At 36.7% G+C, this 16587-nt stretch overlaps 1 protein-coding gene across 1 annotated transcript in view; it reads right to left on the reverse strand.

The window, feature by feature from the left end:
- The window catches only part of mgat5b (alpha-1,6-mannosylglycoprotein 6-beta-N-acetylglucosaminyltransferase B), a 222331-nt gene that overhangs the window by 36604 nt on the left and 169140 nt on the right, over positions 1–16587 (reverse strand). The window contains exons 11-14 of the mRNA XM_030142103.1: positions 11909–12039; positions 6250–6255; positions 4841–4996; positions 4079–4225 (exon numbers count right to left, since the gene is read on the reverse strand). Of these exons, the coding sequence (XP_029997963.1) occupies positions 4079–4225; positions 4841–4996; positions 6250–6255; positions 11909–12039 (440 nt within the window). The remainder of the gene's footprint in view (positions 1–4078; positions 4226–4840; positions 4997–6249; positions 6256–11908; positions 12040–16587) is intronic.

A 16587-nucleotide genomic window follows, 5' to 3' on the forward strand; every position in this document is an offset into this window, starting at 1 on the left:
AAGACGGACGTTGTTTACCGTCTATGAACTACGGTAGTTCTAAAACACTTACACTAGCTCTGTCTGTCTCTCTCTCTTTGTATAACAGAGGAATAGAACCCAAGAGTTGGACGCTGAAAGTATATAAAGTTTTACTTTCATGTCACGCCAGCGTTAGTTACGTTAGTTATGGACACCCCCATCCCGGCTCTGACCAAAAAAAGAAAAAAAAAAAGAAAAAAAAAAAGACAAATCGCACCCTGCACGCACACGCGCACATACACAAAGTGGCCTAAACAGTTTATCTGTCGTAAAATAAATAATTTGGTTAATTTTTTGTTGTCAGTGTTGCTCTTCAGTTTGTTTAAAGAGAATACCAGTTTGTCCTCTTGTTAATGTTGCACTTCATGTGGATTTTTTTGGTATTTTTATGCAGATTGTGAACTGACAGAACTGTGATTTGATTTTTGTTGTTTCTGCAAAACTACCTGTCAGGGAAAAGTGCAATACTAATGTTTAAAATACATTTAGAAATATTAATAATTTATTTTATTTTCTATTTGATTTATAGCAGCAGAATTATATTCCTGTTTTTCTATATTCTATTGTGTCCAAAAATTGGGGGAAAATGTAAAAAAATTCATAAATGTATTAAAGACATTTTGAGGGGTTTTCTTTCTTCCCATACAAAAAAAAACAAAAACAAACCGTGGCTTTCAAAACTGAAAACGTACCGAACCGAAAATTTTGTGTACCATTACAGGCCTACTAATTCAAGGCCTAGACTCCACCAGCCCTGTGATGGCCGTGCCCACAGCCACACAAAAGGTTGCAGCAGCCACATTCACAAACACCACCACATGTTGAGTTATGTTAGTATACATACAACACAAATTGTTTTTTGGTTTAAAATTGATTTATTAGTGCTTCAGTAATACACTGTCACTAGATGGAACATGCACATTTAGTTTACATTGTTTGTCACTTTGCTATTAATTAAGTTTTCTTTTCTTTGAGTTACCTGGCTGCTGGGTGGTAATTCTTGCTGCAGACAAAAGATGGGGCTGAGGGCGGAGCAGGCTTTTATGCTGAAGGCCCTCCCATGGACCAGACCAAGAGCATGTACATCAGAGGGGGGATTAGGGTTTCTTTGTGTTAGTTTTAGTTTATGTCTATTTACTTTCCCCCTGTGTATTAACTGTGGTTTGCTCTTTTGGTATATATACTGCCCCAGTGTCTCAGTCTGGTGGGTCTGTTGGTTGAGTTGATGTCTAGTTTTGTTGGCATTTTTCTTCAGTAGAGTTACAGTTTGTTGACCTCTTTTAAGGGCCCTGTAACTCCCTTTTCAGTTATCTGTTTTGTGAAGATTTTTTCTGGGAAATAAATCCCTTTTTCCAGAACTTTAAACTAGTGATGGTGAGATGAAGCCTCATGAGGCATCGAACCACTTGACCCAATTGGTTCGAGAAAGGGTTCATTTCTCGAGGCTTCATGTGCACATGAAACCACCTACTGACCATGTGTATAATCACAGGCAGCTGGATCTGAACCACAGAATGTGTGATGCATTGAATTTTTGGGTCTGTTATGGCTCTTGGGAATGACTATGAATAACAAAAAATGTATGACCAAATAATTTCTCTACATAAAATATCACATATGTGTATAATAAAATATTATTAAAATATTATCTGTGTGTAAATTTCCTCCAAATGGTAGTATCATATGTGGGAGGTTGTATAATGTTTTTTTTTTTTGCCACTTTAGGAAAATGGCATGGACTTAAACAGGCAGAAGACAGTGACAGTACTTGTGGAACTAGGAAGAGAGCACTGAACATACTTGTATAACTTGGACAATTATGTACAGGAAAGGGGAGATTTTATTCATTTTTATTCAGAAATATTAGTTTCTCAACAGTTTTTGGTTTGAAGTGACTTTTTCTTTTTTTTTCTTCTGACACAACCTCTCCAGCCTTTGAAAACACCTTTTCACATGGTACAGAAGATGCACAAAAACACAAGAACAAGATTATATAAATTTGGGTACAGTAATTTTTTTGTCTCTCCCAGTACTCCAGATAAGCAAACCTTATGTGTCTGAAATAATGTTAGATTTAGTTTACCTTATTAGGAGTTATCAAATCCAAATATTCCCACACAGGGGAAATCCTCTTCTTCTTACCTGGCTCCATCCTCTTACTCATCCTTCTCTTCTCACTCTCCTAAATCTTCAAATGATCTCTCTCTCTAAACTCTTCAAACTATCTCCAAACTATATAAACGCTATCCAAACTCTGGTATCCAAACTATCCAAACTCTGTTCAAACTCTGCACTGACCCTAACTCTCACAAACCCACATTTTGAACAAAGCCTAAGGGGTTTATTTTGCTGTCAAACCTGAATCAGATAAAACTACCTCTGAACCACTGCGTGAACCAGTCACGTGGTACAGCCGGGCAGCGAAGCTTCAGATGTCATCATTTTTAGCTCCTCCCTTAAATGAAGCAAGCTTCGACACCCGCTTCATGGAAACGCCCCTTCCAAAACTCGACACATGCTTCGAAGCCTCGGCACATCTCCAAACATCACTACTTTAAACCTGTGTTTTGTGCTTTGACTGCTTGGTCCACGACAAGCCCTCTGAAGGTGTGCTGTGGTATCTGGACCAAGATGTTAACAGCAGATCCCTGAAGTCCTGGAAGTAGAGATGTAGACCTCCATGGATCAGATTTATTTGTCCAACATCTCCCACAAATGATCAGTTGGTCCTGAGATTAGGATGTCCTTCCTTAGTCCATTTTTGGTCGATACTAACCACTGCAGACCAGGAACACCCAACAAGACCTGCAGTGGTGGTGATGCTCTGACCCAGTCATTACTGTTACAATATTGAGGCAGTATGAGGCAGGAGACTCTGCAGCATCAGAGCCAGAACCACCAGGCTCAGAAACAGCTACTACCTGGACATAATACGACTGGCCAACTCAAACCACAACTGAATAACTCACTCCATAGCCACTCATTATGTGCAAATCAATAACACTACTACATTCAGCTATGCAATCTACTACTATAACATAAAGTGCAATTATTGTAACATAACATGTGATACTACTTATATAATGTGCAACAATCTGTGTTGATCTATGTTGATTTATTTATTACTATTATCTGGACTTTGATCTGTTTTCTATTTTGAATGTGCATGCTCTGTTTTCTATTTTCCTGATTTTTAAAGGTGTGTGTTTTTAAATGTTCATTCACAATCGATTCTGTGGACTGCAATTTCTTCCATCATACCATGTTGAATGACAATAAAAAATCTTGAATCTTGATTACCTCCGCCAGGAGGTATTGTTATTACTTTGCTTTGAGTGTTTGTTTGTTTGTTTGTTTATTAGCAACTTTACAGGAAAATCTATTACAACTATCTTTACAAAATTTTACCTACAGATAGGCCTAGGCCCTGGGATGAACCCAATAAATTTTGGGCCAAGTAGGCCAAAGTTGAAGGTCACAGCAAGGTCACAAAATCTCAAATTTTCCTATCTCTCATCATTGAGCAGTTTTTGAAAATTCATAAAAAATTCAAAACGACTCCGATTAGCCTCCAATTTGATCCACCCGTAGCTTATAACAATACCTTCTATCTGGCACAAAATTGTCCACATCCACTGTGGAATGTGGACTCAGTGGACATTTCAATTTAACACTGAAAATCCCCTTTACATTTTTCATTATAACTCAACAAATATTGATTGGAATTTAGTATAATTTGACATACACATGACTGGTACCAAGCTTCAACTTTTTCTGTTGTATGGAACAACCTCGAAACTGTTTAATTTAAAAAGAAATAGTCGATCCACACATGCACACTGATCGGGGTGCTTGGCGGAGGTTTGCGTTCTCTGAACATTTGTTCTTGAATGGACCTGATCGAAGTCATTCCTTTGTTCATTATGTTGATCATTTCGCTACTTCCAACACATCAGCTTCAAGGACTAAATATTCACTTGCTGTCTAATATATTCAACCCAGTGAAAGGTGCCATTGTAACGAAATAATCAATGTTACCACATGCTGAATGTCATACCTTCCTGGAGGTGGGCTTCCCTCTGAAAAACTCATGATTGAGAGAGCTGTGTGGGGGCTTAAACTTGGGTTGCAGGAAGATGCAGCCATTAGCGATGGCCTCCAGGGGAGCAGGTCCCTCATATGGGAAACCAAGACCGATGAAAAGCTTGATAAGAAAAGGACAGGAGAAAAATAACTTCAACATGACTCTATATACAGGGTGTCCCAAAAAAATGTATACACACTTAACTGTATTTTAAAATGTAATAGAATTTACAAACATCACTTTATTGTTTTGTCACCGCCTGTTCTCAAACTGTCGCCCGTTCTGGTCCAGACACTGCTGACAACGCCAAGCAATGGAATCGCACACATCACCAAACAATTCCCTTGGTATTTGCGTGCATTCACATTCAATGGCTGCTCTCAATTCAGCGACTGTTGCAGGTCTCATAGTGTAGACTTTGTCTTTTAGGTATGCACATAAAAAAGTCTAGTGGTGTGAGGTCTGGTGAACTTGCCAAACAGGTGGATTAGACAGAGGGGTTTCGTTGAATACCCTCCGCGTTCACCAGACCTCACACCAGAACGGACATCAGCTTGAGAACAGGCGGTGACAAAACAATAAAATGATGTTTGTAAATTCTATTACATTTTGAAAATTAAATGAATTTTAATAAACACCTACTTTAATATTATTTAAAGTGTAAATACATTTTTTTGGGACACCCTGTATACTAAGCTGCTCGTAGCTTTGCCAAAGTGTCGGGAATTTCCCCACCTTGGCTTTCCGAAGGAGCTGCTGCAGTTCCTGCTGAGGCAACAGACCATGGTTCTTGACAAAGGCGGGCACCTCTGGAGGACGTTGTGTCTCATAGTACACCGTTCCATGGATCTCCATGTAGCGATGCAGAATGTCCAGGAACTTTTCCTTACCCTTCAGAGAAAGACGAAGAGCAGGGATCTCTTTAGTATTTAGGACATTAGATGAGCTAATCCATCATTTAAAATGACTCTACAGAGGTGGAAAATCTTAATTTGCATGCAAATTGCTACTTTTTCCAGTTCTAGTCATTGTTGGTCACTGATTACAGAACTTGTCTTGGCTTATCCTCTTATGATCTAAAGACTGTTGGGCTTGTCTTATGTTCATCAGAAAGTCATACTGCAAACTATCAAACAACAAACAACCCAACTATTTATTATTATAGTTATTAAAATTTATGTTATAGTAATTTGGTGCAAATAACAATGAACAACAGTGGATGAACAGTCTCATATGACATCAAGTCATTTATTTCGAAACTGTATGAATTTGGTCTATTTGACATTTTAGGGTTTTTAATTCAACTATTTTTTTTTACAGAATTGAAAACCTTCTGAAGAAGACATTATAACTAGCTGAATAAAATAAAATATATTCCAGAGCTATGCACAGAACTTATTAAGGGCAGAAGCGAAAAGCATAAAGGTCGGGGAGGTAAGAGGAACATGAGGAAAAGGGAGTTGAAAAGACAAGGTGAACTTGATCTAATGAACTGCGTCTGCTTGTCAGCACTAAAACACACAGCTCTGCAAAAGACTGTAATCTGCTCCAATTATTTTACTGTGGAAAAACAATTAGTTTGTGTCAAAAAGTGTTTTTGGGGAAACGTTATGAAATATTAACTATGCTATGTCTTGGAGGCATGAATCATTTATAAATGTCATCTGAGAATTACTCATCATTTTTCATTTTCTGGCTTTTTAATGTCTCGGAGCAACATGAAGATGAAATCTAACTTTCTTCTGCTCAGATTGATCATTTACGCAAAATCAGCCTTTTGAGAATCAAATACTCAGCCCATGTAGAGTGTAAAGACGGCCACTGTGGTCGACTTTGATTCAAGTGAGCAGCACAGCATGAATTACAATTGGTACCATTTTCCATTGGGATAAAGTTTCTCATTTATTCATGGATTGGAGGATGCTTTTCTATGCTACAATAGAGCTTTTTTTGTAGCAGCTCTTTAGAGATATTTCAGATACTTGAAGTCTGTAAAAAAGTATATGTTATGAAATACCTGTTTCGTTAAGTGAAATAAAAGACATGCTGCCGGTAGATTAAAAAAAAAAAAAAAAAAAAGCCCACAGAACCAAGTTTAAGCATTTGACAGATCAATAATCCCAGTGAAATGCAGGTATACCTACTTGAAGCTGTGTGAATCCATCAATGGAGCATCACGGTCATGATGAATACAGAATAGTACAGGTGGGAATAGAAGTATGAAGAGGAGGGGGAGTGAGCAGAGAGACACAGATGCAGAGGAAAAGCAAAGAATCTTGTATGAAGTCAATTTTCCTCTTATAGCATCTTCCCAAATGCCAAACTAAAATCTCACACATGAACTTCGATCCTGAGGCCAAAGCTGTTCTTAACCACTGGGGTCCGCATCGATTACAGACCCCTACACTGCTGTTTCTTACACTGCAGTCATTCAGATTCACAAACGTTTCACTACACTTTGACTTGTTCTGACTAACGGGAAATGTTACGGCAGTGTAGGAACAAAGGCTCAGCCAGATTCAAGACAACCAAACCTTAGGGGAAGTTGCAGCACACTTCAAAGTCAGTAGGAGCGAAGAACCTCACCAGTAGCTCGGAGCGAAAATTTACTCTAAACAAAAACGATTGTTCTTGAACCATCACACTTCAGGCCCGATTCCTGAAGGTGCAGCTGGTTTGGAGGAAATATTACAACCAGTGGGTGTTAAAGTTGTGAAGTTAGAGTATAATCAACATAGCAAAGGGTATCATTGTATAGAGTATTCACAAGTGTTCTTCTTCATTGAGTCAATCTTCATTTGGGGTTTTGGCAAAGGCTTTATTGTGAAAGTTGAAACTATTTTTTGCAAGTAAAGTCTATAAAAATAAATAGATAATAAAAAGACCAAACACTGAACTCAGTATTTCCTCAAATAGTGGCCTTTATTTGAAGGAGGCTTGTATTAGAGTCAGTAAAGTAACGTTTCAGTGAATAGAAACCATTTATTGCTTAACCCTTTTAAAACTGCCATTATAACAGGCCGCCTAGGTGCCTTCATGTTTTCTTTGCAATAAAAGTGTCAGAAAATGTCTTTTTTGCCAATTTTTTTGTACTAGTAATCGACTTTAGAAGGACTGGCCAGGAGCCTTCACCTGGAGGTAGCATCATCCATGGTGAAGATGAGCAAATCGTGGACTCCTACAAGTATCTTGGAACTGTGTTTGACCTAAAGCACAGGTGTCAAACATGCGGCCCGGGGGCCAAATCCGGCCTGCCAAAGGGTCCAGTCCGGCCCTTGGGATAAATTTGTGAAATGCAAAAATTACAGTAAGATATTAACAATCCTTTTAGTTCAGGTTCCACATTCAGACCAATTCAATCTCAAGTGGACAAGACCAGTAAAATACTATCATAATAACATATAAATAATGACAACTCCAAATTTTTCTCTTTGTAAATGTAAATATTTTCATGTATTTACACTAAAACAAAGATTAATTTCGCAAAAAATGGGAATAACCTGAAAAAATATGAACAACCTTAAATTTCTTAGGAGAAGTAAGTACAATTTTAACAAGAAAAGCACTCGGAGAGCGCAGACCTCCGCCAAGACAGATCCCCCTAACCCCCCTCCGATCACCACCAAAATTTAATCATTTCTTCCTTGTGCCAGTATCAACATTTCCTGAAAATTTCATGAAAATCTGTCTGTAACTTTTTGAGTTATCTTGCTAACAAACAAACATGCAAACACGCACGCACACAAACACACAAAGCAAAGTGATCACAATACCTCCGAGGTAACAACACTGGGTTAGAAAAAAAATGTTTTTTGCAAGTTGTCTAGGTTTTTTAAACTGAATTAGGACCATTTTGCACCGCTAAATCCAAAAATGACATCTGTTTTTCTCAATCAGGTCAGGTTTTTTTTTTGCTAATTTGATCTTGAAAAATTTGATCTTCTCACAAAATTGATTACATTTTTGTGACTTTATCAGTTGATTGTTTATATAGTTCTCACCCAAAATAGGTTTTAAGAGAAAAAAAATCATTTTCTAACAGGATTCCTGTTAGGTACAATGGTGTATTCACCGCAGATGTAGCAGAATACATCAGGCTTATTTTTGCAAGATCTTCTAGTCCAGGGGTGTCAAACTCAGATCCTCAAGGGCCGGTATCCTGCATGTTTTAGATGTTTCCCTCTTCCAACACACCTGATTCAAATGATAAGCCTATCATCAAACTCTGCAGAAGCCTGATAACAACCGTCAGGTGTGCTGGAAGAGGGAAACATCTAAAACATGCAGGATACCGGCCCTCGAGGACCGGAGTTTGACACCTGTGTTCTAGTCAAAGCCATTTCATTCACCTGTAATATTAAAAAAAACATTAATCATAAATTGGCAAAAGTAAAATCTTCAGAACTCGTTTATTGCAAGAAATATGAAAGAATTTTGTATCATATGATGTGAAAATGCCCATAAATGTAAGCAAAAATGTTAAAAAGCCAATATGTAGCATAGTTCAGAAAGTTGACCAGATTGAGCAAAATTAATGTGATTTTTGGATTCAGCACACCAAAATTATCCTAAATCAGCTCAAAAAACTTAAACAATGAATTTGTTGTTGACCAGTGCAATATTCTGCCTGTTACTCAATGTTTTGTGTATTTGTAGATCCACTGCGATCTGTAAGTTATAATGTACATGTGGAAATGATAAACTGAGGCAGAATATTGTTAAAATTACACTTATTTTTTCAGTTTGTTCATGTTATTCCCATATTTTGAAAGGATACTTTGTAGATGTAAACCTGTTCATAATGTAAATTTACTTTTTTCACTCTAAAACATAGAGAAAAGTTTGGAGCTGACATTATTTATATATTATTATGTTATTATTTTACTGGTTCGGCCCATATCAGATCAAATTTAGTTGAATGTGGCTCCTGAACTAAAATGACTTTGACACCCCTGACCTAAAGTTTGCTAAGAACACAGAGTCAGTAGTCAAATGAGGTCAACAAAAGATCTACTTGTTGCAGAAGCTGATCTCTTTTAGTGTTTCTGAGGGCATTTTATCCTGGTTTTATCATTCTTTCATTGAAAGTCTTTTAACATTTTTATTCATTTGCTGGTTCCATGGACTGTCGATAACGGACAGAAACAGCTTGAACCAGATTGTTCAAGTCTGCTCAAAGTTTATTGGAGTTCAGCTGACGGACCCGAGCTCTCTCTGGGAGAAACATGTGGTCCAGAATGCCAGGAGAATTATAGGTCAGCCTGGACACATTTACTTCCCTGACTTTTCTCTCATGCCCTCTGGGTGGCGTTACTATGCACCCCCTAGGACAGGGGTCTGCAACCTTTATTATCAAAAGAGCCATTTTGTCCCCTCTTCCGCCAAAAAAAAATAGTCTGGAGCCGCAAAAAATAACAGAGCTTATAAACTTTTAAAAGTTTTAATCTTTTTTATATTTTATCTGTTACAACCACTGAATACAAAAAACAGAAGTGCAGTGTGGAATGGATTCTGGAGTATGATTACTCTAAAAGTACACAGTAAAAGTATTTCATAGTATTTTTGCTAATAGTATATGAAGTACTAATACCAAAAATACTAAATTCACGAGGTACTTACTGGAAAAAAAAAATGTATTCATCATTGAATTTAGTCTTAAAGCCTATTTCAGATGAAAAAAACATTTTGGAGCTTGGAAGGGATTTTTGAGTATGATTACTTCAAAAGTACACAGTAAAAGTAGTTCATAGTATTTTTGCTAATAGTATTTGAAGTACTAATACCAACTGGAAAAAATTCATGAGGTACTTATTGGAAATCATAATTTTATTCATCATTGAATTTAGTCTTAAAGCCTGTTTCAGACGAAAACAAAGTTTTGTAGCTTGGAATGGAATCTGTTGTAGGATTACCCCAAAAGTACACAGTACTTATACTCATTCAGTTGCTCTATGAAAACTATCGCTATTTATGAAAATTATTCTCTTCAAAACTCAACACTGCCTCCGCAGTTCCCAGTTGTACTGCTCCATATTCTCCCGGAAAATGGACAGAATTATGTGAGTAATATACAAAGGACGGACAGAACCCTCTGTCCGTCTGCATCTTTAACGTAGAGCAGAAATGAGCCCTTACTTTTGTTGTCTGGAAGGCACATTCGCTCCATGCAGCTCATCTACCGTAATTGTCGAATAAGTAGCGCACAAGAAAAACGCTAGCGGCTGGACTGACCATACAGAGGAGAATCACGGCTGGCTTGACCGCAGTAAAGGGAGGAGCCACTACAAGGAGGATGAAGAGCCGCATGCGGCTCCAGAGCCGCAGGTTGCCGACCCCTGCCCTAGGAAAACAAACAGATACTCCAACTCATTTATTCCCTCAGCTATCAGGCTGCTAAACACTGGGAAGTGACTAAAGCTGATTTGCTATTTATTGTGTTTTTATTCTTTTTTAGCATCTTAATCATTTCATTGTTGAACTTATTGCCCGGTTGCAGTTCTATGAGTACTGACAGGTGAATGTGTATGTGACTGTCATATGCTGCTATGAATGTTTTGCATTTCTTTGTGTATTCCCTAATTGTTTGGACATTCAATAAAGCAGGGTAACTGTGAACTGAACTGCCCTTCTGGAATTAATAAAGTAAGTCTGAATCTGAATCCTTTTGATTTCAGGAAGAACTTAACTTTCAATATCTGACCATTAATTATCATTATTTTCATTAATAAATGCTTAAAACCGTGTGTTTTAGTAAAAAAGATAACAACAGGTTTGAAGTTTTTAGCATATTTATTATCAGAAACAACTGTAAATGCTCATAATGAAATTTTTTGAGATTGCAGAAATAAATTTTCAACTATTTTACATCTGCTCAAACATACTTTTTGGTCTTGAACATTCAGTATCCATATTATGGCTTCGTATTTTTTGTCATTTCCAAGCATTTTCTAGCCTGTGTGGAAGTCTCTGAAACAGTTCCTTTATACTTGTAATGGAGTAAAGTGTTATATAGTGTCAGAAAGCTCAAGATCTCAGCTTTCCAATGCCATTTGGATTTTGTGGATAGCCCTAACGGTTCAGGAATTACTGTCATTTGAATGATGTAAAGTGCAAAATGCGGCGCTGGCGAGATTACAGTTTCTAAAGGGTGAATAGAGTGTAAACGTTGTGTTCCTTTAGTGGTTGTAATTTTCCACAAATAATGGTTTCCTAAAAAAAGAAAGACACACACCTGCAGTGACTGAATTTGAACAATAACACTTCATGCATGATCTAGCCAAACAAAGTGTTGAAAACCTGGCAGAACATTACATGATTCATGTCAGAAGTTTATCTCAATTAATTTTTTTTTTTACCAGGCTTCTACTTGAAGACCAGTATTTGTTTGAATTTAGACCCAGGTTGTAATTGTTTCCGAGGCTGTATTTGAGGAAATATGATAAACATGGTGAGATTCTCCGCTCAGTTTCATTTTTTCCAAGTCATAGATAAGAAAATGAACATGATTTCTAAGGTTAAGGTTGTTCAAACTTGAGACTTCCTCTGTTTTATCAGATGCAAATAATCTACAAATATAAGTAAGGAAACTTACTTAGAAATTAGGCCAGAATAAATAAGTGACACTACCACTACTGTGACAAAAATAAGTATTTGAACAACAACAAAAATATTTCAATTTCTCAGACAGCCTTCCACCAACAATCACAACAAGCAAAACAATTACCTCCTTTCGCAGGGGAAAACACTACAAATCTTTACCAAACAAACTGACAGTTTTGCTAGAGTTTACAGTGAGTTACTGACCTTCCACATACTGGCTTCTTTGCCGTACACAACAGCCATATTGTTAACCTTGTTCCGCTGAATGTTCAGTCGCTCTGTCTCATTCAGCTCCTCCGCCACAAAACCCATAAAAGAGTTGTCTGGAGTGTGGGCTGCCAAGGACAAACAAAGCAATTGGCAATACATGTCCAATTTCATGTTTTCGAAAAAATGTGATTAAACTAAAAGGAGCTGTTGTTGAGATCCGGACTGTGGCACACATACAGAATAAAGAATCAAAGGAGTACTGAGGAAAATATGAGGAAAAATGTTGTGTGGAATCCAAATGCTTTTAAGTCATACAGTATTACATCCATAAATAGAACAGAGCATTGGCTGGGGTTGGTAAGGCTTTCCATATGTTGGCAGAGTAGCCCTATATCTGTAAAAACAACACACACATATATACACTACCGGTCAAAAGTTTTAGAACACCCCAATTTTTCCAGTTTTGTATTGAAATTTGAGCAGTTCAAGTCCAATGAACAGCTTGAAATGGTACAAAGGTAAGCGGTGAACTGCCAGAGATAAAAACAAACAAAGAAACAAAAAAAAGTAAGGTTAAACAAAACTGAAAAATAATGTACATTTCAGAATTATACGAAAAGGCGAACAAGAAATTAACTGGACTTACTGACACCTTGACTTTCTTGGCAGTTTCTCTGTCGGAAAAACCTACATTTTGAAGTGTTATGATGGTCTGTCTCTCTTCTATTTTTAATTGCCTTTTCCTCCTTTCCATTTTTATAGTAACACACAACTTTCTGCAGTACAATACTGTTCAAATAATTCTCACAACAGTATGGTACTAAAGTGTGTTCCAACACTACTTTTCTGCAGACAGACGGGGTTGGAGGGAATTCAGAAACGTTGGGACACCTGCAACAACTTTTGAGGCTTGATCAACCTCCATTGCTGCAGAACTGCTGTAAGTTGTTAACCCATTTCTTGTTTGCCTTTTTGTATAATTCTGAAATGTACGTTATTTTTCAGTTTTGTTTAACCTTACCGTTTGTTTGTTTTTCTTAACTCTGGCAGTTCACTGCTTACCTTTGTACCATTTCAAGCTGATCATTGGACTTGAACTGCTCGAATTTCAATACAAAACTTAAAAAATTGGGGTGTTCTAAAACTTTTGACCAGTAGTGTACATATATATATATATATATACATACACATATACATACATATACATACATACATACATACATACATACATATATATATATATATATATATATATATATATATATATATATATACATATATATGTACAGGGTGGGGAAGCAAAATTTACAATGAACATTTAGTTGTTTTTTTCTCAGCAGGCACTACGTCAATTGTTTTGAAACCAAACATATATTGATGTCATAATCATACCTAACACTATTATCCATACCTTTTCATAAACTTTTGCCCATATGGGTAATCAGGAAAGCAAACGTCAAAGAGTGTGTGATTTGCTGAATGCGCTCGTCACACCAAAGGAGATTTCAAAAATAGTTGGAGTGTCCATAAAGACTGTTTATAATGGAAAGAAGAGAATGACTATGAGCAAAACTATTATGAGAAAGTCTGGAAGATACTATTAAAGAAGAAAGGGAGAAGTTGTCACCCGAATATTTGAGGAACACTTGCGCAAGTTTCAGGAAGCGTGTGAAGGCAGTTACTGAGAAAGAAGGAGGACACATAGAATAAAAACATTTTCTATTATGTAAATTTTCTTGTGGCAAATAAATTCTCATGACTTTCAATAAACTAATTGGCCATACACTGTCTTTCAATCCCTGCCTCAAAATATTGTAAATTTTGCTTCCCCACCCTGTATATAAGGGTGCTTCTATGAAACTGGGTTCATTTTGGTACCTTGCACTTTAAGACCCAATAATGAAAGACAAATTGAGATGTATTTCCCCCCAGGATGTACCTAATGATGACCTCAGAATCTGAGGTCATCATTAGGTACATCCTGCATTAATCTGAGTACATCCAGCATTAATCTGAGGCTCAGATTAATGCCAAAAAAAAAAAAAAAAATACTCTTGCTCTGAGCCATCCCAAAATCAATACATTTTTAATCAAATCTTGGGGCCAAAAATAGGACCAAAATTGGGACATGAAAAACTACCTAGGTGTCAGTGCATTTTATCTTGAAAACATGGCTGTAAATGGTCTTATGTAGCACTATAAATAAAGACACTGTGTTAAATTTGATGATCCTAGTGTTTTTTCTAATCCGCACATGTGGGTTTTTCATGAATCTCAGTCTCATTCCAGGTTTTGTTAATAACCCATCGTGTCAACTTGCGTTACATGCAGAACCTGCCCAGTTAAATGCATATAAATCGCGAAAGATTTTGCAGCCGTGGTCATTTCTGTTAAACACTCTGCCTTGCATAATTAGTTCAATTTCCAAAATGTACCTGTGAGAGATTAAAGAGATATTAAAAAACATAGTAGCATGTACTTTTCGTGTCCGTTTGACCGTGTTACATACAGATTTTTGCATTAAATATAATGTAAAATAATATAAAAATGTGTTTTATCTGAAAAATACTTTCTCTTTTATCTCAGTAAGTATTTATTTTTAAAATTAGACCCAAAGAGCTTCCAAACTTGCTTCATAACATTAGTCTACATTTGGTTTGAATTTTTAGCCCCTCTGTCCTGTTTTTAGGGACCAGTTTCATAGAAGGACCGATCTAGTATTTACATATTCCACAACTTTCCAGACATAAAAAAAAACACTATCATTGGGAGAATACACTAAGGAAATCTTCTATAGCATAGAGATGTGGAGTGGAAAGAATCAGTGTTCTTTGTGTCTGTGAAACCTGTAATGAAAGCTGCCATCTTGCACCGTGTCTGAGTTGTGATAACAGTAAGTAGAGCAGCTCTGGCCGTTGTCACTGAATTAATTGGAGAGGACGGAAACAGCGGAAATTTCTTCAATTTCAATTTCACCAAATGTTCAGTGTGTACTTGGGTTTTTGTTCTCTTATGAGTGTGTATGTGTGTGTGTGTGTGTGTGTGTGTGTGTGTGTGGCTGATGCTTGGCCACAGTAGGTGGCTTTGGGCGTTTGCACAGACACAGCTGCTCTGACTAAGTTTTCTGGTGTGTTTGGACACCAAAGGCTCATCTGTGATCACTGTATAAACTCGCCCAATCTGTTAGCAGTCTTTGTAACAAACACACATGTTCATATGCTCATTAGTACGCATCAAACAACTCCACATGAACATCCATTAAAGGCTTTTCCCTACTATAGGCTTTGGTGTTTATGCATGTGTATTATTGCGGGACTAATGTAGCCTAATTTACAGCTAAAGAAACTGTTAAAACGTCCGATCTCATCAACATGTGCGTGCTGTATTTAAGTTACTCAGACCTCAAAACACAAATATTTGATGTTCTACAGATGCACAAAGACTTCCTGTGGGCTGAAATCTGCCTATTACATTTGACTTTTCCTACTGGCTGATCTGGTGGTGAGTGACATGATACAAAGAGGTGAGGTTCTCTAAAATGAAGCCAGTGTGGAATTATGTTAAAGTCAGACACCTTTCTAAAGGCGGTGCTTTACTAAAACATTCTTCTTGAAGCTCTACTGTTGCTGTGTTTAAGTGGTTCCGTTACCGAGACTGTAAAATGACTACATTAGCATTTTACGGATTCAGTGAGCTAGAGTTTAGCATTAGCTCACTGATGACACTCCACACTTCACCTCCACCCTGACCCCTTTTGTCCAAATATAGTCACTTCTGGCTTCAAAACCACAACTTGACACTAGTCGCTGTTCCATTGGACATATGCACAAAACTTTACAGATTTTTACTAAATCTCGAAAAAACAGAAGTGCGCAATGTTGTTTTTTCCATTAAATCACAAATGCAATGATTTGTTTATTTATGATCGCAAGATAAAACAAGAAATCATCCCATAAACATGGCGACAAACATAAATATTGTGTTGATTTATAGATATATTCATTATTATTATATATTACCACTCTATCCTGTACTAAATTAAAAAATTATTCAGTTTCCTGGTGTGGCACACATGCTGTGTTTTTTTCTTAACTCTTCTTCGCCTGTTGTAACATCTGAAACATTAGGGGGTTTTTTTTGTTTTTTTTTTTTATTCATGTGACTCTAGTTGCAGAAAAAAGGTCTTTCCATTGCAGTGTTGCATGATATACTGATTGTGCTACACCTGAAAAAACAACTCTTGCCAGTGCAAAAACTTTTAATCGAAAAACACGAGTTCTGGCAAAATTGTCGTTTTTCTATTAGGTCAATTTTTATGTACAAGTTCTATTCGCGCAATTTGATTGTCAATGGAAAAGCAACTACTGACTGACACTGAATCTAATCTAATCTAATATAACATAATATAATATAATATAATATGCACTTTGCATCTTACCCACGGACAACAGTTAAAAAATAGCTTTTTTGCTAATACTGGCACATTTACAGAAAAGTTCATTAATGTGTACTGTCCCTGCTAAATAAACAAATAAATAAATAAATAAAGATAATTAATATAATATAATATAATATAATGTACATAATATAATATATAATATATATAATATAGAAAAGTTGTCCTCATTAATACCACTTTGCTCAATCTTTTCTTTTTTTCTTTTCCTTTGTGT

The sequence above is a fragment of the Sphaeramia orbicularis genome, chromosome 8 (assembly GCF_902148855.1).
Source record: "Sphaeramia orbicularis chromosome 8, fSphaOr1.1, whole genome shotgun sequence".
Taxonomy (NCBI): domain Eukaryota; kingdom Metazoa; phylum Chordata; class Actinopteri; order Kurtiformes; family Apogonidae; genus Sphaeramia; species Sphaeramia orbicularis.